This window comes from Geotrypetes seraphini, chromosome 6 (genome assembly GCF_902459505.1).
Source record: "Geotrypetes seraphini chromosome 6, aGeoSer1.1, whole genome shotgun sequence".
NCBI lineage: Eukaryota > Metazoa > Chordata > Amphibia > Gymnophiona > Dermophiidae > Geotrypetes > Geotrypetes seraphini.
Genome location: NC_047089.1, coordinates 229,080,733 through 229,107,891, shown reverse-complemented (window position 1 = coordinate 229,107,891; position 27,159 = coordinate 229,080,733). Strand labels below are relative to the sequence as shown.

At 41.9% G+C, this 27,159-nt stretch overlaps 1 protein-coding gene across 3 annotated transcripts; it reads left to right on the top strand.

Annotated features, from left to right (window-relative positions):
• Positions 1 to 204: 204 nt before the first annotated feature.
• On the top strand, positions 205 to 25,334 carry C6H21orf62 (chromosome 6 C21orf62 homolog). 3 transcript variants are annotated; one of them, XM_033947649.1, is made up of 4 exons: positions 205 to 385; positions 8,742 to 8,974; positions 22,267 to 22,430; positions 24,113 to 25,334. In XM_033947649.1, exon 4 carries the CDS (start codon positions 24,149 to 24,151, stop codon positions 24,827 to 24,829), a length of 681 nt encoding a protein of 226 aa, XP_033803540.1. In that variant the 5' UTR covers positions 205 to 385; positions 8,742 to 8,974; positions 22,267 to 22,430; positions 24,113 to 24,148; the 3' UTR covers positions 24,830 to 25,334. The 3 variants fall into 3 exon arrangements, with proteins under 3 accessions (XP_033803540.1, XP_033803539.1, XP_033803541.1); XM_033947648.1 differs by lacking the exon at positions 22,267 to 22,430; XM_033947650.1 differs by lacking the exon at positions 22,267 to 22,430 and having other exon boundaries at positions 24,087 to 25,334.
• Positions 25,335 to 27,159: the final 1,825 nt, after the last annotated feature.

Sequence of the window (27,159 nt, the reverse complement as noted above, 5' to 3'; positions counted from 1 at the left end):
GAGGACAGGGCTGCCTATCCTGAGGGGCTTGAGCCTGACCATGAGCTGGAACCCATTGTGAAGCCAGAGCCTAGTAAGAGAATAAGATCCCTTAGAAGCAATGTTTCTTAGTGACCTGAGAGGGAGCCAGAGAGCACCCCAGCCACGCAAGATGGGGTGTGGCCGTAACTTGTAAAAACAGCTCTCAAAGTCAGTAAAGCAGGCAGCACATGAGGACCTAGCCGATAGGACTCTCCTGACCAAGCAAAGGCAAGGACCCGCTCAAGAACCCATGGAATGAGAAGGTTCTGCAGTCCAGGATTCTACAGCGCTAACAGTCCCTGAGGAAAGCATGGACATAGTTGAAGGTGGAATACCTGAAGTTGAAAGTGTAGAATCCATGGACGTGAGTCTGGCAGTTGCTTGCCAATGATTTGAGGGTTTTTTTGGAAATTTTGCTGGGACAATTTTTGCAAAGAACTGTTTGTTTAAGAAAAGGTATTTTTGTGTTACACAACAGTGGGGGCTGGGATGAAGAGCAGTGCTGTAACTGTGATTAAGCCAGGAGAAAGCTGGTGCAAGTTGCTGTTTGTGTGTTTTGCTGTTGCTACATGAAAACCCAGTGACTTTCAGAATTGGGGAGGGTTCCCTGAAAAGCTAGGGTTGGGTCTTTGTAAGTGCTTGTAAAAGCCGTTATAAAAGGGAGCCCAGCAATTCTGTGCCCAGTCTTCAAAGGCTGGAGAGTTGCTGCTACTTAAGGAAACAAAGCCTACAACATATCATTTTTTCTAAAAATTGATTTTGGGGATTGTGTTGCAGAGAGCCTGGTGAAGAACAGGACTATTTTGGTCAAAGCCCAGGTCTGCACGAAGATGTGGGAAAATGTTTTCTTTTGTTTGTGGGAGGTTTTTTCTTTCTGGTTTGAAGCTGCCAGAATAGTGTCCAGGACTTGTGCTACTTACCTGGGACATAACCTTAGTTTACTTACTGGACTACATCTGGTTACTAGAACTATTTTTTTTGAAAAGAGAAAAGCCAGAGTAGCAGTTTGTATTTTTTGTTTCATTAATTTTGATAAATTGAACCATTGATAGATGTCTGAGTAGGTGTTGGCTTGTTATTGTTTATGATGAACCCAAAGAACCTGATCACCGTTTAGGGTCTCCCCCATTGGAAGCCGCGCCAGGGATGTGCTGCCACCTGTCGGCGGTCCTCCGCAGGTTCCTAGCGGACCCGGCAGGTGACAGAGGTCATCCAATTGAATTTTAATCGAGGTTATCTGTTGATTGCTGAGCAGGGCAGTGTCTACTTGAATTATAATAGTGTCTTTGCTAAGTTAAAGATAGTAAGGCCTAGATTCACTAACCTTCCGATCCGTGTCCAATCTGTGGGCAATCCGAGGCAGGCCGACTGATTCACCAATCCTCTGCATGCAAATGGGGTGATCGGAGGCACGCCCCCCCACTGAATACACGGATTGCTGGAGAGTAATCCCGACGCATGCGCAGACCATCTACTTTGCCTGTAGATGGGCTGCACATGCGTTTGCAGTTCATGCTTTTTTTTTTTTTTACTTGCAAGCCCGTGGTTTTAACCCACAGGTTTAAAGCAGGTTAAAACCATGGGCTCGCGCTGCAAGGAAGGGAGGCAGAGCAGGAAAGTATAGGGATGGCAAAAGGCAGGAGAATCGGGGCTGAGAGCAGGTGACTGGTCCTCAGCAGTCGCTTGTTTTTGGATCAGCCAGCCCAGTCTGTGTGTCTGCTTTTTGTTAGTGAATCGCGGCCCTTCCTACTTTGCATGTCGTTTCCCCTCATTTGCATGCACGGATTGGAGGTTGATCAGCCATGAGGTTAGAGAATCGGGTCGCAAAGGGGTCGCAATCCAATCAGTAAGCTTAGTGTATCTAGCCCTAATTGTTTTTAAACTGCAGGCGTATGGCCATTCCTTCAGTCTTGAGTGACTTGGGTTAAAGAGAGTCCCATCCTCAGATTACTAAGCATTGTCCATGCATACTGGGGCAGTTCACATTGTTGCTTTGTTGATTGGTCTGAGGAGATACTGGGCACACCTGGCCATTCCTTTGTCATCCACTCAATAGGTGCATTTAACACCTCCTGGGTTCAGGCTGAAAGCAGATGGCTTAGGGCAGTGGTCTGAAACTCACAGCCCGGGGACCACATGCAGCCCGCCAGGTACTATTTTGGGGCCCTCGGTATGTTTTATCATAATCACAAAAGTAAAATAAAACAGTTTCTTGATCATGTGTCTCTTTAGCTATAAATGACAATATTATTATTAAGACTTAGCCAAAAGGAAAGATTTATAAACTATAAAGAGTTTTACCTCATGCAAAATTGTAATTTTTTTTAATAAGACATGAACTATTTTTTTTTCTGAGGCCCTCCAAGTCCCTACAAATCCAAAATGTGGCCCTGCAAAGGGTTTGAGTTGGAGACCACTGGCTTAACTGTAACCATGACATCCTGTTTGTCTTTGGGAAGCAGAGCTGAGATTGTGATGTCATAATGCTTCATTCCACCAATAAGAGCCAGCCTCATCAGTGATGTCACAATGGCTTGATTGTCCTGTTCTCCCCTCTGCCCTCCAACCCAGCCAGCAGATTAACTGTTCCCCTTAACTCAGTGGTCTCAAACTCACAGCCCGCCAGGTACTATTTTGAGGCCCTCGGTATGTTTATCATAATCACAAAAGTAAAATAAAACAGTTTCTTGATCATGTGTCTCTTTAGCTATAAATTACAATATTATTATTAAGACTTAGCCAAAAGGAAAGATATATAAACTATAAGGAGTTTACCTCATGCAAAATTGTCATTTCTTTAATAAAACATTAACTATTTTTTCTGAGGCCCTCCAAGAACCTACAAATCCAAAATGTGGCCTTGCAAAGGGTTTGAGTTTGAGACCACTGGCTTAGGGTTTCTTAGTTTCAAGCAATGGGAAATACATTTTATTTCAAGCAATAATTTTATGATTCTATAATTGCTAAATCCAGCAAAAATCAATCATATCTTGGGTCGGACAATCGATTTATACTTTAAATCCAGCAAAATTAATCCTATCATGCTACATGGCCATTGTGGAAACAGGGTACTAAACTAGATGGCCATTGGTCTAGCCCAGTATGGCTATTATGCTCTTAGATGGACTTGGGAAAATCCACTGTTTATACCTGGGATAAGCTGTTTTACTGTGGGATAAAATCTGTTTTACTGTTGGAATCTTGCCAGGTACTTGTGACTTGGATTGGCCACTGTTGGAAACAGGATACTAGGCTTGACAGACCTTCAGTCTGTCCCAGTATGGCAATGGTTATGTTCTTATGACCAGCTACTGAAAATGCAGGTAACTCTAGCCCAGGGATCTCAAAGTCCCTCCTTGAGGGCCGCAATCCAGTCGGGTTTTCAGGATTTCCCCAATGAATATGCATTGAAAGCAGTGCATGCGCATAGATCTCATGCATAGTCATTGGGGAAATCCTGAAAACCCGACTGGATTGCGGCTTCAAGGAGGGACTTTGAGACCCCTGTTCTAGCCTCTGCATAATGCATATTCTGGAACACTGATGCTTTGCATCTTTCTGATCTGAAAGTGTGAACTGGATGAAGTAACTTTAATACCTGGGAAAAGTACCAAGGAGCCTTAGTATACACCAAGTTTCAAGTTTATTAGGTTTTTATATACCGCCTATCAAGGTTATCTAAGCGGTTTAACAATCAGGTACTCAAGCATTTTCCCTATCTGTCCCGGTGGGCTCACAATCTAGCTAACGTACCTGGGGCTATGGAGGATTAAGTGACTTGCCCAGGGTCACAAGGAGCAGCGCGGAGTTTGAACCCACAACCCCAGGGTGCTGAGGCTGTAGATCCAACCACTGCGCCACACTCCACCACCTGATGAATGAGTATCAAAAATTAACCCGTTTTCTACCAGCTATGGGGAGCCAGTGCAGCTAAACTGATGTCCCATGTACGAAGTTGAAGACACCTGTCACCATCCTTGCTGCTAAATTATGAACAATTAGTAGCACAAGAAAAAATTAGAGATGAGGTATAAAGAATTGTCCAGTGGCAGAACAGTGATTACAGATGAGGTAGTAAGAGATAAAGGACCCTATTTCAGAGCTATCAAATTACAGTATCCAGTTCCAGAAGGGTGATCACAGGCCATGCCTGGATTTCTGACAACCCTAGCATACATGTTTCAGTCAGGGACTATAGAATGGGATATAAGTTCAAAAGCAGCACTTGCCTGGAAGTAACTTGGCAGCTTTACTGTTTATTAAACTGGGATAAGGCAAATAATGTGGAAATCAGCAACTAATATGTTATTCAGCTATTTTGCTCTTGTGGGAGTTTAAATCAGGCACATCCCCCCAGATCCTGTATACCACAGCTAAAGTTACGTGCGCAACTTAATTGGTTAATAAGCCAATCAGTGCGATAATTGCTAAGTAACAAGCAATTATTGACACTAATTAGAATTTGCGCACACAACTTTCTAAAGGTATTCTATAAAGTGGTGCATGTAAATTCTAGTACGTGGATCTCAAAAGGAGGTGTGACGAGGAGAGGGACACGTAGTTATAGAATATGCCCGATCTGCACATAATTCAGGCACCTTTATGTCAGGTTTTCATTAGTGTAAATGGTCACAACTAAATTTTAGTCATGTGCACGGGCGCTACGCATATTCTATATACCGCGCCTAACTGGATGTAGTTTATAGAAAACCATAAAGCGTGGATTTTTTTCAACGCTAATTTTTAGGCAACACAAAAAGAAGTTCCCCCCATTGTGAGTATCCAAATACTGTACATGCAAAGCAGCTCACTATTATCAGAACGTGCAGCACAGTACATGAAAAATCTTCAAATATTGCATTAAGAACATAAGCATTGCCCCTGCTGGGTCAGACCAGGGGTCCATTGCGCCCAGCAGTCCGCTCCAGTGGCCGCCCCCCCAGGTCCATGACCTGCAAGTGCTCCTTACCTAAGATGTTTATACCCTATTTACCTAAGATGTTTATACCCTATTTATTTAATATCCTGTAAGTAACCCCCTATCTGTACCCTGCTATCCCCTTCTCTTTCAGGAAGTCATCCAGTCACTTTTTGAACCCCAATAATGTACTCTGTCCTATCACCTCTCCTGGAAGTGCATTCCAGGTGTCCACCACCCTCTGAGTGAAGAAGAACTTCCTAGCATTCGTTTTGAATCTGTCTCCTCTCAATTTTTCTGGATGACCTCTTGTTTTTGTTGTCCCCGCTAGTCTGAAGAATCTGTCCCTCTCCACCTTCCCTATGCCTTTCATGATTTTATAAGTCTCTATCATGTCCCCTCTAAGTCTCCGCTTTTCCAGGGTAAAGAGCCCTATTACTCAATGAAAGTTAGCTACACATAACAGTAACTTGCTAAATCTCTCAGGGCAAGGCTATCCCCAGCCCACAATTGTTTAAGACCATGAGGACTCCTTCCACCCTGCCACCAAATTCATAAAACTTTGAATCCCTCAGTGATCCCCTACCCATCACCTCCCCCCCTCCCCCGAGTTAAGTAGCTCCAACCATGAAAACTAACTTTTCAGAAGGCTTGAATCTCTAAAGGACACCGATCTTGGCAGCCACCTAAGAAGCGTCTGTCGATTGCGTGTCAATCACGCATCGACGTCCTTCAGTGAATCGCTTCTTTCTTTTTCCAAGTGACGCCTTGGGCATCAGCAGGCATGCCTAGATGCCTCCGTAGGCACAAGTCAGATGCTTATATTGTAGGCATCCTTTGCGGCATGGAGTTTTTTCAAAAACATGCATCCTGATTGGCTAGTGAGATGGCAGTAGGGAATCTACTGCCACTTACAATCGGGATGTTGTTTGGAAACTCAGCCAAACACAACTCCAATTATAGCTCTCTGGACACATTGAACATTTTTCTCCAAGCTTAAACCTAAGGCCCCACTCACCATGTAACACATGCAAAATATAGGATCCCTGAGACCACTGGCACACCCCTGGCCCCACCTTTAAGCTAACATAACATGTATGGCTTACTGCCAGATAAGCTATTGTTTGGCATAACAATGTGCTGGCTTGTGAATATCTGATGTAATATACTCAAGAGGTAGCCATATTAGTCTACTACAATAAAAATTACAGATGCAGATGGCCCCTTATAGACTAACCAATTTATTAAGGCATGTGGTTTTAAGGACCAGACATGGTCAGATTCATGTTTCTCTCAAGGTATGGGAAAACCAAGTGATCCTCCTGTTGCCATCAATTATAAATAACAGCAAGTTAAATAAATTTAAAAAAGGGAAACTAGACTGGAGCTCATGTGAGCAAATGCAAAGTGATGTATGTGGGAAAGAGGAACCCAAACCATAGCCCAGGAGTCACTGTCCAAGAAAAGGATCTGGATGTCATTATTGAGGATACGTTGAAATCCTCAGCTTAGTGTGTGGTAGCAGCTAAGAAAGAAAATAGAATATTAGGAATTATCAAGAACGGAATGAAAAACAAAGATGAAAATGTTATAATCCCTTGTTTTGCTCTATAGTATGCCCGCACCTTGAACACCACATGCTGTTCTGATCACTGTGTCTCAAAAAAGATATAGCGGAATTAGAAAAGGTACAGAGAAGGGTGACATAAATGATAAAAGGGATGAGACAACTTCCCTATGAAAGGCTAAAGCAACTAGGTCTCTTCAGCTTGGAGAAGAGTTGGCTCAGGGGAGATATGATAGAGGTCTATAAAATACTGAGTGAAGTGGAAAGGGTAAGTGTGAATCGCTTATTTACTCTTTCCAAAATTACTAGGAATAGGGGGCATGCAATGAAGCTACTAAGTGGTAGATTTAAAACTAACTGGAGAAAAAATTTCATCACTCAACATGCAATTAAACTCTGGAATGTGTTGCTGGAGAAAGCAGTTAGCTTAGCAGGGTTTAAAAAAGGTTTGGATAATTTCCTAAAACAAAAGTTCATTAAATCCACTGCTTATTCCTAGAATAAGTACCATAAAATAGTTTTTTCTTCTTCAGATCATGCCAGGTACTTGTGACCTGGATTGGCCACTGTTAGAAACAAGATTCTGGGCTTCATAAGAGCCAACTTTTCAAAATGATTGTGAGTGCTAAATACAATAGAAACTACCCCTCCCTATATATATATATATATATATATATATATATATATATATACAATCAATCAATATTAGGAGTGTTCAAGCACCCATAGAGCTGGCTCCATTGCTGGGCTTGATGGACCTTTGGTATGCATGTTTTTTGAGCTATGGGCTGCCAAATTTCATTGCCTCAATAATCTAGTTAGTGTTTATAAGGTGCCAACTGTTTGTTGTGTTTGCAAGCAGCATAGATTGGGGGTGCCCACACTTTTTTGGCTTGCGAGCTATTTTTAAAATGACAAAGTCAAAATGATCTACCAACAATAAAATTTAACAAAATACAAAGCACACTGTAGGCAGAGAAAATGCTAATTATCATTTATATTCAGTTTTTTTTCAAAGATGTCAAGGCAGATGACTTTAAAATATGCAATGTCACCTCAGTAACAAATATACAAAGATAGACAAATATACCCCTCCCCTTTTACTAAACCACGATAGCGTTTTTTAGCACAGGGAGCTGCGCTGAATGCCCCGCGCTGCTCCCGAGCACTCATAGGCTCCCTGCGCTAAAAAACGCTAACGTGGTTTAGTAAAAGGGGGCCATAGTGCAAAATATAGACAGCAGATATAAATTCTCAAAATGGACACATTTTGATCACTAAATTGAAAATAAAATAATTTTCCTACCTTTGTTGTCTGGTGATTTCATGAGTCTCTGGTTGCACTTCCTTCTAACTCTGCATCCAATATTTTTTCCTTTCTCTCTGCCTCCTGCATGCTTCCTCTCCTCCAGACCTCATTCCATTCCCCAACCAACATCTCTCTGTCCCTCCATGAGTCCAACTTTTTCTTTCTCCTCTTTCTTTGTCTTTCTTTCTCCCTGCCCCCCTTTCTTTCTGTCTTTCTTTCTCTCTCTCTCTCTCTGCTCCCTTCTTTCTGTCATTCTTTCTCTCTCCCTGCCCCCTTTTCTTTCTTTCTGTCCTTCTTTCTCTATCCCCCCCCCCCCCCACCAAGCCACCACCACCGATGATTTATCGACGCTGCAACAGGCCAGGCATGTGCAGCCACAGCACAAGCGCCGGGTCAATTCTGACGCTGAAGAGGAAGTTCCGGGCCAGCCAAGCAGCCATTGGCTGGCGGAACTTCCTCTCCGACCTCAGAATTGACGTGAGGGAGGGGTGAAGGTTTGTGGGCCTGGCGCTTGTGCAGTGTCTGCAGGCGCCTGGCCCATTACTGCGTCGGGGAAGCAGGGAGAACGCAAAGGCGACGCGAGTCTATCGCGGAGCCCGGGATGGGCTCCGCGATCGACTCGCGTTGCCTTTTGCGATCGACCTTTTGGGCATAGATGGGCGGATCGACCTTTTCGGCATTCTGTGCCATAGAATATTACTGTCTATGTGCTGACAAAAAGACAAATGTGCAAGAACATCCCCAAACAGCGTACTTGATTTGCTTTAGGCTTCCTTACATAGTTGATATCAAGGGTGGGAACCATGATCACTGGCAAATTTCTCCCAACCCACACTGTTCCATGGCATTAATAAAATGAATGCAATGCTCAGATGATTTCCAGTCTGCTTTTCTTCCTTCTTTTTTTTTTTTTTCTTGATTGCAAGGCGGTGCCGGAGCCTCCAGCAGTTACTGGAGACAGGTGGGAGCGCGCCGCGCGGTTAATGAACTGTGCGCCTGAAGCGCCCCTCCTGGTCGTCATGGAAACGGTACGGGCCCCCGGCCTTCAGCGAGTGGAAAACAAGTGCGCGAGCCACCAGAGTCCTCCCCCCCGGGACAAGGTCGCTGCACGAGCAGAAAGCATCAGCACCTGACTGCTCAGAGCACAAGCTCCGCCGAAGTAAGTCTATTATTAGTAGTATTGTTTACTGCCTATTTCATCTTACCTCTCCCCCTCCCCCCCCATCCCTAGATTTGTGTACTGTAAATACACGGCAGCTTTTCAGAGCCTCTTCTGTTTGCCTAAGGCTTGATGGTTCTCTGGGGACAACAGCAGTGCAGTGCACTTTCTCTCCTATGAATTTTTGCAGTGATTTGCAAACCTTTTTTTTTTTTTTCCCCCAACCATGAAATTTGCTTCAGTTAGTTCTAACCAGAAGTTTTAAGTCGTAGGCTGAGAGGAGAGCAGCCCCCTAAAAGAACGTTTTGAATCCCTCGATTTAATAATTAAACCAATGACGTGTTAAAACTATTTGCTAAGGCCGAGCAATAACAATAACTTCATTCCTTTGTCTTCAAATCAAGCCTGTTGTGCCCTGCTTCTCAGTCAGTGTAAGATTTAATGCAGAAACTTAGAAACAGTCGTGACATCGGTTGCTGCCAACGCTCCAAAATTCTTATTATAGTGCTTGGAGTGTTAGTGGAATTTAAGGTCATAATTTTCTCCCTTTAGGTTTAGGAGGTAATTTTATAAAGAATTTTGAGTGCGTAGAGCAGCATTTGAATTACACATTTAGGCACTCTTTTACTAAGGTGCGCCCACCGATTAGCGCAGGCTAAATGCAAACAAACTCTGTGGACGTGTTAGCACACGCTGATTGGTTAGTGCATCTTAGTACAAGAGGGGGTTAGTGATAGAGACATAAATAAGCATGAGGCAAGTCTCTTTCGATTGGAAAGGAAACTCCAGAGTGAGAGGGTTTAGAGGCGATAGACTCAGGAGTGATAATAATAATAATAATAACTTTATTCTTATATACCGCCACAATCTTGCGACTTCTAGGCGGTTCACAATGAAGAAAAGCTGTACAGACAGCGAATTACAGAGTATAGCATTGAACATCTAGTGATAGTACAAGGAGAGTTACGGGGTCAGTGAATTACACGGTTTCACAATGAGTAACATTATACAATCGACGGAATTCAGAGCATAAGTAGGAGAAGAGAAAGGAGATTGCGCTTTGAGTTACAAAGGTGCAAGACTGAAAAGGTGAAAAAGATAACATAAGATGTTGATGAGAAATAATTTGTTAACTTGGTACATTTGAACGAAGGACGGGCACCAGTGGGAAAACTGGTAACAATTAAAGGTAGAATTTTGGCAGAAGAGGGTAGAAGGACTCCTTAGGATGGGAGGAGGCTCTGATTTTAGGGGAGAAGTCTGGTTAGGTTATGAATTTCTTAAACAAGGTGGTTTTTAGTTCTTTCCTAAAGATACTATATGATTCTCTGGCGGCATCGGTGAAATAGCCTAGCCAAGTTTGCAGTCTACCTGCTTGGAGTTACAGACACCTAACTTAAGAACGGGGCTGCAGCTTCATTTGATTTCACTGACCGGTGACATAACTTCCTACCCTGTTCCACTAGCAGATTCAGGAATGATGCAGGGCCACATTAAGTCAGTGTGTGGTTGTGCATGCTGTACCTTAGAGGAAACACTGGTAGGAACAGTTGGCCCTTTTGTCAACTGGGAGTAGAGGTAAGCAGCAAGAATCTTTTCAAGTTTTGAGTTACATACAAATCTGACTTAACAACAGCTTTAAAAAATGTAACTCGTTCTTAACCCGGGGATTGCCTGTAATCTAAGAACATGAGATCATAAAAATAGCCTTACTGGGTCAAACCAATGGTCCATCTAGCCCAGTAACCCATCTTCACAATCCAAGTCACAAGTACTTGGCAAAAGCCCAAATAGTAGCAGCATTCCATGCCACTGATCCAGGGCAAGCAGTGTCTTCTCCCATGTCTCTCGCAACAGCAATTTATGAACTTTTCCTCCAGAAACTTGTCCAAACCTTTTTTAAAACCAACTACATTAACTGCTTTTACCATCCTCGTGTGTTCCAGAGTTTAACTATTCTCTGAGTGAAAAAATACCTCCTTCTATTGGTTTTTGAAAGTATTACTCTGTAACATAGTAACATAGTAGATGACGGCAGATAAAGACCCGAATGGTCCATCCAGTCTGCCCAACCTGATTCAATTTAAATTTTTTGAATTTTTTCTTCTTAGCTATTTCTGGGCAAGAATCCAAAGCTTTACCCGATACTGTGCTTGGGTTCCAACTGCCAAAATCTCCGTTAAAACCTACTCCAGCCCATCTCCACCCTCACAGCCATTGAGTAACTTCATTGAGTGTCTCCTAGTCTTTGTAAATCTTGATGCAGTAAAACATTGATCCACTTGTACCCATTCTACTGCACTCAGGATTTTGTAGACTTCAGTCATATCACTCCTCAGCCCTTACAGAAAGGGTGGTAGATGCGTGGAATAGTATCCTTGTAGAGGTGGTGGAGACAGTGTCTGAATTCAAGAAAGCTGGGATCTCTTAGGGAGTGGAAATAGAGGATGCTGTAGATGGGCAGACTGGATGGGCCATTTGGCCTTTATCTGCCATCATGTTTCTATGTTTCTATAATGTCAAAGCAAAAACCAGGAGAGAAACCTCCATACACAAAATCGAACCTCCACTGTTGTCTGTTGGTTCTGAAGACAAAGGTGTGCAGTCAGGGCAGGATTAATTCGTCAAGGGCCCCTAGACACACAAGTACACTGGGCCCCCTGCCCCACCCGCCCCACCCCATCATGCGCCCAGGCAGAAACAGGAAGCTGCGTCAGAGGGAAGCTTTGGGCAAGCAGCACCGCTTACACAATTACAGTTTCCATTGCCTTTCTTACCCGCATTGCTTGCTTGTCTTACACTCCGTTGATGGGGGGGGGCTGCGTTGCTGATTGGGGTGGGGCCCGCATTGCCAATCAATGCTGGAGGGGCCCATCGCCGTTTGGAAAAAGCAATGTTGATGCCCTCCTTCATCAGGTCCCCCCTGACCATTTCGGGCCCTAGGCATGTGTCTACTTGGCCTATTGGTTAATCCCGCCCTATGTGCAGTTTTATTCAAGAAATCATAATCTTGTTGAATAAAATTGCACACCTTTGTCTTTGAACCTCCACTGTTGTCTGTTGATTCTATGTTTCTATAACAGTAAAGCTCTATGACCTCACAATTTAAGTGTTAAGAGCCTTAGGAGTGAGAGGAGGAGATAGTGGATGCTGCAGATGGGCAGACTGGATGGGTCATTTAGCCTTTATCTGCCATCATGTTTCTATGTAAAAGTAAGTGCTCAGAAAAGGTTATGCTCCTTTTAAGTGCTGTGCCCTTTGCTGTTGACTGAGATTGGAGAACGGGCGGGGGAGGGTGCGATTAGCATGATGCAACTGGCACATACATACACAGTTACTCATGCCTCAGAGAAGTGACAGTATTATTTTTTTTTTAATATTTCTTTATTCATTTTTAAACTTTCAACAAGTAATTCATTATACAATCATATACACTGTAATATTACTTATTAATCATACATTCAGTGAAATTGTACTATAACTTCTCCCTCCCACCCTTCTTCCAAAATAATCATATAATTTTATAAAATATAAATTCATCCCCCCCCCTTATACTTCAATAGACAAAAGGAGAGAAATAAGTTATTAATTAATTAATTATAATCATTCCTTACAATAATTTGTTAATGGCTCCCAGACCTCCATAAATTTTTTATATCTTCCCTGTTGGATAGCTAATATTTTCTCCATTTTAAAAAAATATGGCACAATGAATTCCACCAAAAACTAAAACTTAATCTATCATAAATTTTCCAGTTTCTCGTAATTTGCTGAATAGCAACTCCTGTCATGAGTAAAAACTTATTGTTTTTATGAGATATTTGACTCTTTTTCCTCATTGAAGTTCCAAATAATATTGTATCATATGAAAGTGCCACCGGAGAGACTGGAAGACCTGAATATGTATACCCTAGAGGAAAGGAGAGACAGGGGAGATATGATTCAGACGTTCAAATACTTAAAGGGTATTAACGTAGAACAAAATCTTTTCCAGAGAAAGGAAAATGGTAAAACCAGAGGACATAATTTGAGGTTGAGGGGTGGTAGATTCAGGGGCAATGTTAGGAAATTCTACTTTACGGAGAGGGTGGTGGATGCCTGGAATGCGCTCCCGGGAGAGGTGGTGGAGAGTAGAGCTGTGACTGAGTTCAAAGAAGCGTGGGATGAACACAGAAGATTTAGAATCAGAAAATAATATTAAATATTGAACTAGGCCAGTTACTGGGCAGACTTGCACGGTCTGTGTCTGTATATGGCCGTTTGGTGGAGGATGGGCTGGGGAGGGCTTCAATGGCTGGGAGGGTGTAGATGGGCTGGAGTAAGTCTTAACAGAGATTTTGGCAGTTGGAACTCAAGCACAGTACCGGGTAAAGCTTTGGATTCTCGCCCAGAAATAGCTAAGAAGAAAAAAAAAAAAAAAAAATTTAAATTGAATCAGGTTGGGCAGACTGGATGGACCATTCGGGTCTTTATCTGCCGTCATCTACTATGTTACTATGTTAATTTGACTCCAATTAGATTTCCAAAAATTATTTATTAGAGGGCAAAAAACCCAATAAATGATCCAATGTTCCAGCTTCAAGATGACAGTGCCAACATCTATTAGACTTAGAGCTATCTAATTTTTGCAAACGCACCAGGGTCCAGAATGCTCTATGTAACAGAAAAAAAACAAGTTTGTCTCATAGATGCAGACACTGTACATCTCATCCTCCAAGACCAAATTCGTGGTCATTGAGATGCAGTAATTTGATGCTTGATCTCAATGCTCCAAATGTCCCAAAGACCATTTTTTGGTTTTTTTATACCACTGAGCAGCCTGGTGTCCCAGGAAGTCCACCTGAAAACATAAGAAAGGCAAACTGTACTCATTATTGAGATTTTTCCATTCAGGGAACCCTGCCTGAATGGCTTGCTTCAATTGCAACCATTTATAATTTTGTGATTTATTAAGATCATATTTGTGTTGCAATTGTGAAAAGTCAAGCAACTTACTATTTGAAATAACATCATCTAAAGTACGTATGCCTGCCTCCATCCAATGTTTCCAGATGACCTTATATCTGCCAATTTTAATCTTGGAGTTTAGCCATATGGTCTGATATGTTGACTTAAATATTGAAATAGGCGCTAAATCATCTACATATCTTAATGTTTTCCATGTATCAACTAATATTCTGTGATTTTTTTTTTTTTTTTTTTTTAGAAGTGACAGTATTATTAAGACGCATATCCATGTGCTTATTCTGCTTAAGCACCACAGTGGTGTAGCCAAAAATACCTTTTTGGGGAGGGACTAGCTTCTCTCATTATACACCTCCCAGAGAACTCTTTTTCTCAGATAAGCTGCTCTTAGCTGTATCCTTCTCCTCCACTGCAGTTCCAGACTTTGTTCCTTTTCATCTAGCTGCCCCCTATGCTTTCTTACCCCTTAACCCAGTGTCTCTTAAACTTTCTCGAGCTGGCGCACACTAAAGGTAGTGGATACGGCTTGAGGCACCCAGAAGTGTGCGGACGTTGCCGTGATGACATCATGCATATGTGTGACATCATCACGTCGACGTCCACGCATGTGCACTGGCCCTCCATATGGGTCCTGATATGCCAGTAGGGGGTGCCAGCAGGGAAGAGGGCCAGAGAGGCACTGGCGCCAGCTGATTGCCTACAGCAGTATTTCTCAACTACTTCAAGCTAAGTAGCCCCCTAAGTCTAACAAATATCAACTGAGTACCAATCACTTTATTGAAAATAAAATAATTTTACCTATCGGCAATCCTTTGCAGGCTGCTGTAATTAGCATTAAAGGTGAGACCGGGAGGCCAGGGGGAAGCTGGATGACGCTAGATGGAAGGGGGAAACATGCAGGCGCCGTATCGCGTAGGGAAATCAGCTGGCAGGCACTTCTCTTCCTCCTCAGTGTGCCACGGCACACTTGGAATCTCAGGAGGCAGACTATTGTACCCCGGCATACAGTTTGAGATACACTGCCTTAACCTCTTGTCACTTTCTTTTTTGTGTTCCCCCCCCCCCCTACAAATATTGTAAGCTATTCCTCCCCTGTAGCCCCTTTTATTCTTATTTGTTTATTTGTTTTGGTCTTTTTACCTTGTTCATTTTTAAAATTTTCAACTCATTGTTTTTACTCGTGTAAACTGCTTTGGCTTAACATTTTTTCCTACAAGTTGTGCTATATCAAATAAAATAACTGTAACTGTTTGCCTGGAATAAATTACCTGAGTTTCTTCGCCAAGCCCCTTCCCTTGTTTAAAAGCAGACTGAAAACCCACCTTTTTGATATAGCCTTCAATCCATAACCCTACTCCCCACTACCCAACACCCTAGCCAGCAGATTAACCGTTCCCATTAACTGTATCCATGACATCTTGTTTGTCTGTCTTGCCTGTTTAGATTGTAAGCTCTTTTGAGCAGGGACTGTCTTCTTTGTGACTCTGTACAGCGCTGCGTGTGTCTGGTAGCACTATAGAAATAATTAATAGTAGTAGTCGTAGTAGTAGCAGTGAAGAGTTTCAGTCTTTGGGAAGCAGAGCTGAGATTGTGATGTCATAATGCTGTATTCCACCAATAAGAGCCAACCTCATCAGTGATGTCACAATGGCTTGATTGTCCTGTACTCCCCTCTGCCCTCCAACCCAGCCAGCAGATTAACCGTTCCCATTAACTGTATCCATGACATCCTGTTTGCCTGTCTTGTCTGTTTAGATTGTAAGCTCTTTCAAGCAGGGACTCTTTTCTTTGTGACTCTGTACAGCGCTCCGTACGTCTGGTGGCATTATAGAAATAATTAATAATAGTAGTATTAGTGGGCACTAAGTCCTGAGCATCCCATTTCTTCTGTCTCTGCATACTTTCCCCTTTTTTCCCCTCTCAGGAGGATACAAAACATTTCCAGACATTCAGGGCCCCTTTTACAAAGCTGTGGTAGCGATTCTCCCATGGCAAATACCCGAAGCCCATTCAGTTCCCATGGGCTGCGGTGCATTTGCCATGAGAGTATCGCTACCACGGCTCCGTAAAAGGGACCCTCAATTTGATATTGCATTAGTTAAAATTCCAGTTAGCAATTTGAACATCATTTGCAAGCGTATGATTGGTTTGTAGTTGTTTGCTTAAGGCCTCTTGTCTTTATTTTTTCATGATTAGACATGATTTTCCAGTTGTCTTCCGTTCCTCTGTTTTCCCAGTGTGTAGTATTTTCTTAAAACTGCCTAGCTGTTCTTTTATTGAGACTGATCAAACATTTGACCAGAATCCATGCACGTCGTTTTTTCCTGGTGAACTCTACTTCTTAGTCTTCCTTGCTTGTTGCATGATCACATCGGTTGTTATCACAGTATTGTCCATCTTGGCCAGGGGGAGTGCCCAGGTTGGCGCCTGTGTGCGTACTCCTCTGACAATATGGGGAAAAAGTGGAACTTAATCTGCAGTCTTTGTGAAAGGCCCTTCTCTTGGATCAATCGATTCCTTTGTCCTCTGCAGGACCCCAGGACAAATATTGTAACTAGAAGGAATACCAGCATTGTGAGAACCTGGGAAATGTTTGCCAAGATCATCGCTTATTGGCCAGACAACTTTAACTCTGGAGCAGCAGAGTAGACCGCCCCAGCCTGGGTTGCTACAAAATGCACAATCCTTCCTTTGAGGTGCCCAACCCAAGATGGCTGGAGGTGATCCCTGGACAGAGATTGGGGCTGCGAACTTGGTGACACCAGGAGACTCTTAATCAGACAAAGGCTAGGTTGAAGAAGGACATGCAGGTAGTGGAAGAAGGAACCCAGCAAAGCTGCCTAAGAATCTTCTTCACATACCAGATTCATCTCAGATAAGTACTCTACAGTTTCAACCACCATTAATCAAGCTGAAAAAAGTTTCTTTAGAGACAATTTGGGAGACAATTTATAAAAACAGAGCAGTCTAAAATTAATCGGTTGGATAAAGATTTGGATTGTTTAGAAAGAGAACTTAAGCAAGGTGCAAGGAATAATCAAGTAGTTATGGAACAACAACATACATTTATGTAACAATACTTGAATCTTTTGAAGGAAGGCATAGGATCTAGAAAATACGCTGAGGAGATGTATGCGTAGATGTATAAACTTTTCTAAATACACGCTATTTCCACCATTGGATTTGTTAAAGAAATACTCTTTTGACGTCTTAAAAGTCCCAGAAGCAGCTTGCCCGCCTTTAACACACGTTGATTATTTACCGCCATTTAAGAAAGCTCAAGAAAAAAGCAACATTGCTTTTATTGATTCATTAAGTCCATTAGATATGTTAAGAGTCATCTGGTGATCCAACTTTTGAAAACATGGACTAAATTGCAGATTTGGTTTTGGAATTCAATAGAAACTTACCTGACAATGGGTCGTCCTGTTTAGGTCGGATTAATCGAGACTGTGCTGTACTTGTCTGTCCGGTGTTCTCAGACATCACATCTTCATTGTTTTCCAAATCAACTGTTAATAAAATGCTGTTTACTTTCTCTAAATCCTTACGTAAATTCCATTGAGGTCTGTCTGCACAGATAATGGATGTGTTGGTAACTACTGATGGCTTAACTATTCCTCCTCTTGAAGTTTTATGGCAGTAAAGACCAGTGGCGTAGTGAGGTTGAGTGGTGCCTCCTTCCTTTCCCCTGTACCTTTTTAATTTTCCAGGCACGAGCAACCATACAAATTTGCTGCCCGCATTGTATTAGCTATCCCAGAAATGACATCAGAAAGAGGCGACACTGACGCGGGCAGCAAGTTCATAATGTTGCTTGGGCAGGGAAGATTAAAGAGGTATGAGGGGAGGGGCGTATGCATGCGGCAGGGGGAGTTGGAAAGGAGTGGGGTGTGGAGAGGAGGACAGATGCCGATGCCCCCCCTGCCCCCCCTCCCCTGTTTATCCCACTGGTAAAGACATAGGTTCATTGTTTCCTGAGTTCAGAAATTTTGTTTATTCGGATTTCATATGTTCACTTATCAGTGCTTTTTTTTTTTTTTTGGGGGGGGGGTTGTACCTGGAGCAATGGAGTGTTTAGTGACTTTGCCCAGAATCACAAGGAGCTGAAGAGGGAATTGAACCCAGTTCCCCAGCTGCTGCACTAACCATTAGGCTACTCCTCCACTATTATAGCTCGGTGCTGTAGTAAAGATTCTGTGCTAAAATGTTTTTTAAAAACTCATATCACAATGTAGTGTATGTGTGGTTTGTTTGTTACTTTGATTTGTTGGTTGGGTTTTTTTTTTTGTTGTTGTAATTCAGGAGCAATTTTCTGCTTCTGAAGTACAACATTTTGCATGTTGGTGATTTTTACTGCAGCTTTTTCCATACTAAAACCCTGACTGTATCAGGGGTAAAACACTGTGCTAAAAGATCCAGTGTCATGATCCAGACTCTAATAGGGGTCTGGGGATGTCATGATCCAGACTCTAGCAGGGATTTGGGGCCCTGTTTGGTCGCTTCTGGTCACTTGGTCATGCTCTGACCTCACAAGGCATCCATCCCCGTGAGGGTTCGCCTTGAGAGCTCCTGACAATTTCCAACTTCCCAGGCTGATTGTCTTGTGTGTCCTCTATATTAGATTCTGTTCTATTCAGGGTAAGACTTATAATTCCATTATTTAGTTTGGAAACTTCCCAGTTCCCATCTTCCTAGAATCAGGAGGCTGTTTTACTCCCATAGGGTTAGCTCTCCTCTCCCTCCGGGCTCTCATTTGTCGGCTGAGATAGGCAACTTGCCAATATGTAAAACATATGCAAATGAACTCTCAACTCTTCCCCTGGGCCTCACTTATGAGTTCTAGACCCAGGTTGTCCTTCGATAACAGGTTCCTACTGGAGAGTTTTCCTTCAGATTCATGGTTCTTGGTGATGGTAGGTATACCCAACCACGCACAACTCATTATGCTGTCCCCTTTCTGTCAAGTGGAACTTTCATACATTCAGATGCTAACCACAAATAGTCAATAGAAATGTATTAATTAGAGACTGGAGAAGAAATGAATTGTCCAGTTTTTGCTTCCACTAAATAGGATTAACATAGCTGACAACAATAAAGAAAGAAACCTCTGTTACTCTGAGAGAAGTTCAGAAAACTGAAATGATACTATGCAGCGGAAATTGTCCTGTCGGGTGACATTTAGGAGCTGTTTTAATAAGCTGCACTAGTAAATGGGCTTAGCAAGCCTAAGTACATGGATTTTTCACACACTAAGCCCATTTCTAGCGCAGCTGTAAAAAAAAGTCTATATTCTATTTATTTCATGTATGGCAATGCACTAATGTTACCATTAGACTGTGGCAATTTTAAAATAATTAGCATGAAAGCTTAGCTAAGATGGTGGCTCAATGGCTACACTGGGATGCCGATGCGGTCTTTTTAAAAATATTTCCTACTTTCGCCTATGGTGAAAAGAAAGTCTAAAGTCTGGGTCTTCCCAGAGGAACCTTTACCTCAGACAGGGCCGATGGACTCTTTTGTGCAGCGTGGCCTGCGAGTGCAGCAAGTAGAGGAAGCCTCGGCAGGGGGGAACACGCAAGCTGTGGTGTGAGAGCTCTCCCTCGAGGGTGCCAGCTTGTCCCCCGGAGCCTTCCGGCTCCTCCCGAGGTGTCGGGAGCAGTAGGAGTGGGGGAGGTGCAGCCAACGCCTAATTTTGGCTCAGGATGCTCTCTTGCCGGCCCGGCAGAGCGGGGGATCCAGCTCTGGGAGGAGGCAGGAGGAGAGTGCTTTGTCAGCAGTGCAGCCGGATGGGAGAATGGAGCAGATACAAACAGTTTCAACAATTTCTTCTGCAAACGCAAGTACTATTGCTTTATCGGAGAGTGCCAGAACTGAGTTTTTGCCCTTACGGAAGCCTGAAGTTTTTAATATGGAGTCAATTTGGGAGACTATATCTAGCCTTCTAATCTCTCTGGGAAGCCAGATACAGCAACTTTCCCAACGTTGCACTATTGTACTTTCCGAAAGTTTGAAATTAAAAAATAAAGTTCTAATCTTGGAAAACAAATCGGACAATTTTGATACCAGAATAAAATCTTTAGAAACACAAGCACTAACTTGGGTTAAAGATAGTGCAAGTCTTCACTTCAAGCAAGAAATGGTGGAAAGCTCCATTAGGAGATGCAATTTGCGGATTATTAACTTTCCGAAAGTGTTTTCTAAGTCTGCAGCAGTTATGTTTAAGCATTATCTAAATGAAGTTCTGAAAGTACTTGAGTCCTCTTACCTCTCTCAAAAATATATTATTTACGTAGGAGAGTTAGGTCTCAAAATCCTAATCAGCAGAATTTATCTACTGATAGTTTGGATTTATCTAATTTCCTGGAGAGGTCGGAAACTAAGACTCTAGTTTCTGCTACTTTAATGGCACAGTTTGCTATTGTTTAAATTGTTTTTCAAATATAAAGATGTTCCCTTTTTGTCAAATATTATAAGAATATATCCAGATGTTTTATGTCCGACCCAGAAGAGAAGAAAGCAGTTTCTTATTTTGAGACCTCAGGTGATACAGTTAGGGGCGACTTTTGTTCTGAGCAGCGCTGTGGAGTCGGAGTCGAGGAGTCGGAGTCGGAGGAAATTTCGGATACCTGGAGTCGGAGTCAGAAGTACAAAAAACTGAGAAGTCGGAGTCGGAACATTTATCTACCGACTCCATTTTTGAACTTGGCATACCAATCACGAGCGATTCTTTCAGCTATAGCACCCACTATATACACAGCACAAATGTTGCGAGCAGCTTCTGCGGCCTTAGAATCTTGATTAAAAGCAAAAAGAAGGTGGTATCGAAAATGTTCATTTCTCTCAATTTAACATTCCATTTTAACGATCTGAAAATTAACCAGTGCTGTGGAGTCGGAGTCGAGGAGTCGGAGGAAATTTCGGGTACCTGGAGTCGGAGTCTGAAGTACAAAAAATGAGGAGTCGGAGTCGGAACATTTATCTACCAACTCCACAGCCCTGGTTCTGAGATACCCCTGTAAGTGCATTTTGGTATATAAAACGAACAGGTATGTTTGCTATGAGCCAATCAGTTATCTAAATTTATTTCATCGGGACAGTATGTAATTATTTATGTTCAGCTCCTTTCAAATCCGCTCAGAGAGGAATAGTTCAAGGGCAGTCGAGCCTCATCTTTGATAGTTCATTTCAGCTAATTTTCAGCTCCGTCTCCATTAAATTGGGGACTAACTATACTGTGTAGTGTAATATTTACCTTTGTATTATGATTTAGTATATAATGTATGGATATATTTTTTGTTTTACACGGTATTCTTTCCTATGTTTTGACTGAGAATGTCAAAAATTATAAAATCAATAAATAAAGAATTAAAAATAAATAAATAAAATAATTAACATGAGGGACCTTATGGCTGTGAACTCCAACTTTTTCCATGTAAAGGGCAGCAGTGTGAATATGAGAGAGCTCTGAGGGCCACCTAAATATTTCAAGCTTACACATACTACTAATTTTGTAAACCACCTTGACCTGCTTCCTTGTACTGGGAATTAAACATTAAAAATTAATTAATTTCTGTATTGTATGCTTTCAATCATCATCAATAAAAGTATATTTTTTCCATTTGCTGGTAAAAATCTTTGGAATTCAATCCCAGGTACAATGAGAGTATGTAAAGATCGTATGTACTTTAAGAAATTATTGAAAACGCAATTATTTATAGATGCTTTTCTCTAAACTCTGTGATTTGTTCGCTGATTATCTGATATTTTGGTATTAAGAGAGTATGTAATGTTTTTGTACATCGCTTAGACTTAAGCAATTCATAACTTTTTTAAATAAATTATAAGTTTAAAATCTAAACACTAAAAATTAGTGCTAATATTGGTTCTGCAGCTCTATATTTTATAAAGTCACTTTATTTTGAATCGTCAACAGTAGCAAATTCATAAATGAGGCACCTGAGTAGCACACTTGAGATTGTTTGCAGTGACTATATCAACTAGGGCAACATTGAAATTAACACAGTTACAGGATTTAAAGAGCATTTCAGCCAGTTGTTTGAGGGCCGCAATGGAGGACTTCGGGGGCCATGTGTTAGAGACCACTGCCTTATAGATTCTATTTAGGAGGCACTAAAGGTTACTGCTCTGCATAGTGGCATAGTAAGGGGGTGGGGTGGTCCGCCCTGGGCATGGTCTTGGTGGAATCCCTCTTCTTCTCCACTCACTCACTCCCCGCTCTTCTCTGTGGATTTGCAAGTAATTAGCTCCTAATTTCCTTGTTTCTTCTCTCATTACCAAGGATTACCTTCTTCTCTCCTGTGTAGATTTAATCACATCCGGATACAGCCATAACCTCTGGCCACAATACAGCATTTTTAAAGTATATCCTCATGATAGAGTTCAATAGGAATTCTATGACTGTCGGAGCAGCGCAGAGCAGTCAGCAGGCCGTCCAGTGCTAAAATCCGCTTGCGCGGTTTTGTAAAAGGTGAGGATAGTTAGGCAATTTTATTTATTTATCTATTTTAATTCATTTTTATATCACCCATAATTACTAGAACATCAAAGCAGTTTATTTCAGAAGCAGTGGGATTTATCAATAAATCAACAAGTTGGTTTGCCACAGTTTTCTCCACATGGTAAGTTGCATTGACCTGAAGAAGGAAGCAAAGCTCTTGAAAGTTATTCATTAAGGAGTAGATGTTTAATAAAACACAGCCTTCTTATGCATCTGAGGCAGTGACCCTCCAGATGAGCTAAGGAAGAAGAGGTAGGAGACTGGTTCAGGAAGGATGGGGGTAATTCTTTGAAGCAGTGGATTGCCAAGGTTGCAAGGATTGGTGACTTGATGGCTTCAGGGGAAGTTCTTTGAAATATTTGAGTGTAAGGTTGGAGGGGAGCACTATCAGTAGATGTGGGTGGTGGGTTCTTTGAAAATTAGCATTAACCAGCTAAATTACTCCCATAATCTACCACCTCCTACAATATAGTTGACAGTTCACCCAAGGTCAACTGAACAGACAGATCCCATCTTGGTTTTGCGCCATCGTATGCTTGTGTTTTCAGTTCCCAGGAATTCACTGGGACAGTGAGAATTACAACAATTGTGCATGCAATGGAGGGAGGGGAGGTTTAAAAAAAAAACAAGGATTGGATCAGCCTGTTTGGTTGAGCTGCTCAGAGCCGCAACCCTACACCCTTCCCTGACGTGGCAGCTTTCAGCCCAACATACTTTCTTCTGATTGGCCTCTTTTTAGCAGCACTCCTGGTGGGGAGTATTTAAATAAGACTAGAGAACCTGCAAATACAAAAACAATTGGACAGATGGAATGAGCCAACTTAAAAAAAATATTGAAAAAGTTTTTAACAACATCATAATATAACTGTTATGGATATAATCAGAAGAAAGCCACACATTCAGTCTACAGCCAAGCCATGAACAGCTTTATTGTTCTTTGCCATTATTCCCCCACCTCTGACTCCGATTATCTGTAAAGTTACCAGCTTGAAATTCCCTTTCTCTAGGTTGACTTCACTGAAGTAGGAGCAGTAAGGTTTCCCTCCCCACCCCTCTTTTCCCAAACTGAAACCCCTCCCACAACAATGAAATTATAACTTAATTCCCCCATTTCTGATTGAATAGCAAACTTCTAGCACAAGGTAATAGGATCTCCCAAAATGGATAACACATTTGTTTAAAAAGCTTTCAACAATGGATAAAACTTCCAATGCTCCTTCTCAAATTTTAGCAACTGCATTTTCTCATTTTTTTCAACTGCATAAGTGTAGGGGGTTCTTCCACACACCAATTAAGCAAGATACAGTTCCACTCTACCAAAAAGGCCTGTATGGTACTGTTCTTGGAATGTTATGCGGTATAATAACATTTTAATGGATTTTTACTAATTTAGAAAAAGATCACTAGCAACAGTATCCTCCTTCCTCACCCCCCAAAAAAAAAATCCTCTATGCCACTTTGTATGCACATCAGTACCATAGTGAACCAATTGGGTTTTTAACTGCCATCAAATACTGTAACAGTTTTATGTAATTATCAAACATATATGCTGCCTTTACTTGAGGTTACCAGTTAATTCTCTCGCAAGCACAATCTCCCATACTTTTCTTTGTATTTCTTCATTAGCTTTTGGCTATGGTTTTTCCTTCCAGGAAAGCATTTCTGTGCTGTGGACACCTGTGAGGAAGATGTTAAGGCCCATCTCTAAATATCACCTCATGACAACCAGCCTCCTGATCTTCTGGAGTGTTCATGGATTTGTTACAGGCCAGAAAAACACTACCCTGATTTTCGCCAAAGATGACAACATTCGCAACTGTAGTTGTGCCACTGACATCCGTGACTGTGATTACAGTCTGGCCAACTTGGTCTGCAGCTGTAAGACTGTCCTACAGCAGGCGATTTCCAGAGCAACTCCTGGCCCCAGCTACAGCAGTGATCTGACTCTCTGGTTCTCAGATACAACGTCGCTGTCCCTGCTCCTGAATTTCACGTCTGTGCATAACCTCAAACTTTCCCTGTGTGGAACTACCCCACTTCCATCAGTGTACCTAGCTGTCCTGGGACTGCGTAGACTGCGTATTCACAGCAGTGCTGCCACAGCTGCCCCAGACCAGAGCTTAGTTATACACAATTTGAGTGACAGAATTACAAAGGATGAGTCGGATCTGGAGCCAAGAGAAAGCAAAAACTTGTTTTATATTTCATACCTGGATACAGCTCTTTTCAATGGTCACTCTTTGTTGAAATCTTACAGTGTGGTAAATGTCTCCAGGATCTCGGACCACTTTCCAAACCTGCCCTACTCTAACACGATCACAGATGCTCCGAGTCCTGACCAAACCTATATTGTAACGCTCATTTACTGAGCCTGGTTATGGTGATCATCTCTGTTTCTGGAAAGACCACAACTTCTTTGACAAACTGATAACATTTTGATTTCTTTAATGCCTATATCTGCACGGAGTCACAAGTGTTTTATGAAGGAGAAACAGGAACAAGAGGAACTTCCCCCTTCCTCCCCTACCACATATGGAGATTAATTCTCATGCTATCAAGCCTTGTCTGAAGTGACTGTATCACAGTACCACTTTGTCATGTTTATATTGAGTGTTACCAGTCTGTAAGTTCTATCCAAGGAGAAGGGGAACCCCTTACACCTGCTCAATCTACTCTGAGGGCCCCCATAATTTGAAAATTGCCTAAATGACCTTATATATTTTTGCTTACTTTCTCTCCTTTACGTCCCAAAGCATCATATATAGGGTTACCATATGGCTTCAGAAAAAGAAAAATGGATTAAGACATCTGGGTTTTACTTCCATTGAAAGGTAGTATATATGTAGAAATAAAACAAAAACCAAAGGAAATAGGGTAATACATTTTTTATTGGACTTTTATGATGAGTTTTCGAAGGTAACCCTTTTTCAGATCAGAAATAAGCAAATGTTGACAAATATCAGTATATATAAGGAAAACATAAAAGCATTTCAGAAAGTTTCACAGGAAGAGGGAGGGGTGGGTGGGTGAGCAGGAAGCAAAGAGATAATAAAGTAGTAAATGTCTTTGTAGTGGGAAAGGAAGCAGTCCTGTCTTGTAGGTGTCAAAATATTTTTTAATTTTAATGGAAGTAAGAAGGATAGATAGACATCTGGGTTTTATTTCCATTGAAGGCAATGGAAGAAAAACCCAAATGTCTCAATCCATCCTTCTTTCTGCTGGAGCCAAATGCTAACCCTAATCGTATATGATGTTCCACCCCTTGGTTTTAGTACTAGAGTTGTCACTAAGGAGCCCTTCTACTAAAAACTCGCTATAACTTAGAATTATAATGTGTGGCCAGCCCAAGAACTAAACATCAAGAAAGGGCATCCCCACTATTTTCTATTGCAGGTTGTGCATTAACATTCAGATTTGATGCACAATACCTGCTCCTGGCTAACGCGAAGCACTTGGGGCCAGATTTTATAAACGGCACCCTAGTTAGGCACTGTAATTGAGGCTTCCTAGCGACGCCTAGCTAAAATCCATACCTAACCTAAATTAAATCAATTAGCTTAAATGTCGTAGTAATTGACCATGCCATTGAAGTTAACTGAATAATTAGTAATAAAATAAATACATTTTTAAGTTAGGCACCGAATTCCCTGTGGTGCCTAGTGATGTCTAAGCAGAGGCGCTTTCTGACGCGTACTGTCGCCTACTTGAAAAGTAGGCATGGTTGGGGCCAGAGAATAGGCATGGTTGAGTTAAGCATCCAAGATAGGAGCTGATAAATTAGGCCGCTGAAAACCTGGCCTAAAGTAGCTGCGCTTACCTTTAGGACGCTCGGCGATGCTGACGTCTGCTTAGGTGCCGCTACATGTGATTCTGTAAACGACGCCTCGTGGTTGATTGACACCTACACCGAGCGGTGCCACTGGGCGCCATTTATAGAATCCAGCCTTTAGTGCTTCCTGTTTGTTAGCATCAGTTAACTGCAGTTAATTGGCTTAGAAGCTCATGAATTTGCACATGGAGCCAAGAGATCCACGTGCAAATTTTAACACTTAAGATCTCAGCGTCATATATATATATATATAAACCAGGATTAAGTGCTTAGCACCCTAAATTTTTCTGCAGTTTTGACTTGATAAATGTGCCATCTCAGTTTACCAGTTCTAAGATGATAATATTGCTTTAAAACTTGATCACAAATGCTTTACCTGCTGCCCCGATGCTCAGCACACCTCGGATGCAAACAACTGAAGGCAGAGTAATCCAAGTACACAGACCGTACCTTAATCATGCTATAGGAAATAAAATTAAGATCAGCAGTAGATATATTTGATTTGTATTACAATGTGAGTGTGATTTTAAAAATCAGCCTCATTTAGCTAATCACACGGCAGATTTCATCTGCCAACATCAAAGCCAATATGAAGTAACTATAATAAAAAATGTTTTTCAAACTTCTTAATTTTTCTATCAAAAACTGTGTTTTGTGCAAGGACCAAAAAGCTCTAGAATGTTCTGCTGATGCCTGGCTTTTAAGATCATTCACGGCATCCTTCCTCCCTTAATCCCACTATCTTATAACTCCTCGAGTCCTGACTCTACCAGGCCCGCTCAAAGATATAAACTATCCTGCCCCTCTCTACACGGTATTCGCTATGTAGGCAAACTGGGAAAATCCCATCTCTTCAGAATCACAGGTCTT